Source organism: Acartia tonsa, chromosome 12, assembly GCF_053477335.1.
Source record: "Acartia tonsa isolate MP-2025a chromosome 12, ASM5347733v1, whole genome shotgun sequence".
NCBI classification, from domain to species: domain Eukaryota; kingdom Metazoa; phylum Arthropoda; class Copepoda; order Calanoida; family Acartiidae; genus Acartia; species Acartia tonsa.
Genome location: NC_137271.1, coordinates 45,835,454 through 45,838,525, shown reverse-complemented (window position 1 = coordinate 45,838,525; position 3,072 = coordinate 45,835,454). Strand labels below are relative to the sequence as shown.

Genomic DNA, 3,072 nt, shown 5'->3' with positions numbered 1-3,072 from the left:
TCCATAGTAAAAAATAAACTTCAAAATCCTAATAAAAATCGATGTGGGCTATGATTCTCATTTTTAGCTCTGTAGTTTGATTCTACAGGTGTCAGGGTATATTTTTGATATACCTTTAATAAATAGGTTAAAAACAGTTTAAGAGGCTATACCCTCTTTTTTCCTCTTTTAGCTAAAACCATTGTTAAAAATTGTTTGACATAGTAACTTAAGGGTGTGATCCCTATATCCTTAAAACTACATTTTAACACTGTACCTCTCATACCATAAAAATGAGAGTCAAGAAACCTTAACCTTGGAATAACAAATACTTGTAAAACTGAAACAATTTTGGGTAAATATATTTATTAGCACAAAATAAACTAATATTTTACACATATCCTGTAATCATTTTAACAATTTTCAATCTATTCACATTTTCCAGAATAATAAAGACTCTGATTAATGGTTTCAGGTGCTGTATGTTGAATAAAGTATTTTGTGCATATTCCTCCATAATCATACATCCAGTAATCACATGAACCAGCATCCTTATAATACAAATATTTCATATAAACTTTGAGATCTTTTCTTGCATTGCATATCAATTTTACAAGACAAAAGCCTGTCTATCTCTTTACCTGATAACATAGTTCAGTGCATTCTTCCCTACTATTTGTCCAGTGGGTTGTTGATTTAATCTAAAATTAATATAAAATTTTATAAGTGAAATCTAATTTTTAAATTTTGTATATATTTTATATAATTATTTTTGTAAAATTGCCTGGGGATTTCCTCCATTCTGAGGACATTTTTTTCTGTTCCCTAAAACAGAAAGTTAATCTTATTATATTTTTGTTTAATTTTGTAAAAGATTCATATAATCTAGTCTTTATTAAGAAAAAATATCATGAAAAATATAGATTTATTGATAATTTTCATTGAATCAACTTTCTTTTGAAAAAAATGTAATGCATATAAAATATATATATCTTCAAATTTAACTGTTGATGTTATTTTTGTGCTATTACCATTATTACAGAATCCACTTGATTCTATGTTCCTTTCATAAACAAGTTTGTAAAAGCCAAATCTACAAACTCCCCGTTCTTCTCTGTTTATTTTAGTAGCAAATCAATTTTTGCATTGATACATTCATGTATAAAACCTTTGTTATTGAATATTAAATATTTGATAACAAAATTCTATAATTTAACTACTTATTAACAAAACTTTGCTATATTTGTCAGTAATCTTTATATAACTTAAAAAGCTGAATTCAGCATTTTAAACTTGATATAGCCTAAATAATTATGGAATAAAATTGCTTCCTAAACAATATGCATGACTCATCACTCTCACATTTTTCTTGACAGCTCAAATTAACATCAGTAGAGGGAGCTTCCTTATATGCTATAGACATTTCTTAATGGACAATAATATAATTAATAATCAAAGTTGCAAGAAATATTTTAGGAAAACAATTGATTTTGCAATTATCCCTTAAATAGAGAGACTTTAAGTATAGTGTTTTTAGTTTAATATTAATGTATATATATTATTTGTATTCTATTTTAAGAATTGTCAAAACTACTATATATAAGTTTTTATAAAAATTAAACTTCTTTTAGGTAATAAAAAAATAAATACTTACTCCGTCCACACCTATGACTATTCCAACTAACTGATGCACAATTCCTTCCTAATCTAACCGATAAGTATTGTCTACACCGCCCCGGGCGCCCCGGATTGGCGCCTGGGCGCCCGCCAGGCCGCCCACGCCTATCCTCCAGATCACATGTCATCCTCTCCTAATAATACAGCTTATACATTTTAAAATTTAAACTTTCTATATTAGAAAAATTCTTTGAATATTAGAATTTGTTTTACTTTTTGGGGTAAGGTATAAAATTTTTATAAAACAGAATACAATATACAATTGATTTCTTTAAAAAAGTAAGTTATAATTTTTAAGTTATCAATTTTAAATAAAAAAACATTTAAAATCATAAAAATATGAATAATCAAAATTCTTAATTTATCATAAATCTGACTATTTGAGAGACATATAGACAAAAAAGTAAAATTTATGCTATGTTAATCACAAAACATACCCCTAGTTCCTTTGGAATGAAACTAAATGGGGAGTCAAAATCCCAGCCACCAAGTACAGGAACATTGATAAATACCAACAGTGTTAAGCATGCAACAAAAATCTGTAGTAATTTTAAATATATTTATTAAAATTTATGATACTTTTTTTTATAATGTCTTATTAATATAAGGTTTATTCTCAAACAATATTTCTAATTTAAAAATATGGGTAGTTAATCCTTTTTAAAAGGTAAATAAAATCTTGATAAAATTTTGAAGAAAACAATTTTTTGTAAAATATATAGGCTGAAAATATTTTTAAAAAAATATTTTTTTTGTTTTAACTATAAATTGTTATAAAAGTGTAAAATATTATCTTACCATGATTTATTTCAAGTTCTGTAACTCTTGCCTCAATTTATTCCTAATTAATCAAATTTTGTTTCAAGGAAAATTCTAGTAAATTAAGTGAGAAAATATAGGATATGCATATAAAATTATGCCTTACCTACAAAGTGTGGTATAATCTAATACTGATAATTATTGAAATCTATATCACATTTTATAAATCCACATTTTTATTACAAGTGTCAAAATTTTTAGGCATATACAGGGTGCGCCGGACTTTTTCTAATTTATAAACAAATGAACATAAAATCGTTAATTTTAAAAATTTTATGAAAATTTAAAAACTGGCAAGCAATTTAGGTATATGACTATTGGATTATGTTTAAAAATCGCGGGCAGACTCATAAACCGCCTCTTCCCGCCCCCTGAACCGCCCGCAGACCCTAGCCACCATGTCCCTGTCAAAGCAGGCGAAGTTCTCCTTAATAGGAGCAATGAGAGTAACCACAGGATCCAAATTCGCCCATCTTTCAAGCTACCCTTCAACATGGTGGCTCTCATTTGAGCCATAGTTGAGCTAGAACGACATTCTACACCGGAAATGGCATGAAGATTAAGGGTCAACAGCTCAACCCATAGTCTAGAACAAGT

The 3,072-nt window shown here is 27.7% G+C and overlaps 1 protein-coding gene across 1 annotated transcript; it reads right to left on the bottom strand.

The window, feature by feature from the left end:
* Positions 1-336: 336 nt before the first annotated feature.
* Positions 337-2,611, bottom strand: LOC145334721 (uncharacterized). The gene is made up of 9 exons (XM_080180304.1): positions 2,582-2,611; positions 2,455-2,497; positions 2,094-2,195; positions 1,634-1,790; positions 1,313-1,404; positions 1,011-1,095; positions 764-804; positions 621-680; positions 337-530 (listed from the first exon to the last, which is right to left on the bottom strand). Exons 2-9 carry the CDS (start codon positions 2,455-2,457, stop codon positions 408-410), a joined length of 663 nt encoding a protein of 220 aa, XP_080036430.1. The 5' UTR covers positions 2,458-2,497; positions 2,582-2,611; the 3' UTR covers positions 337-407.
* Positions 2,612-3,072: the final 461 nt, after the last annotated feature.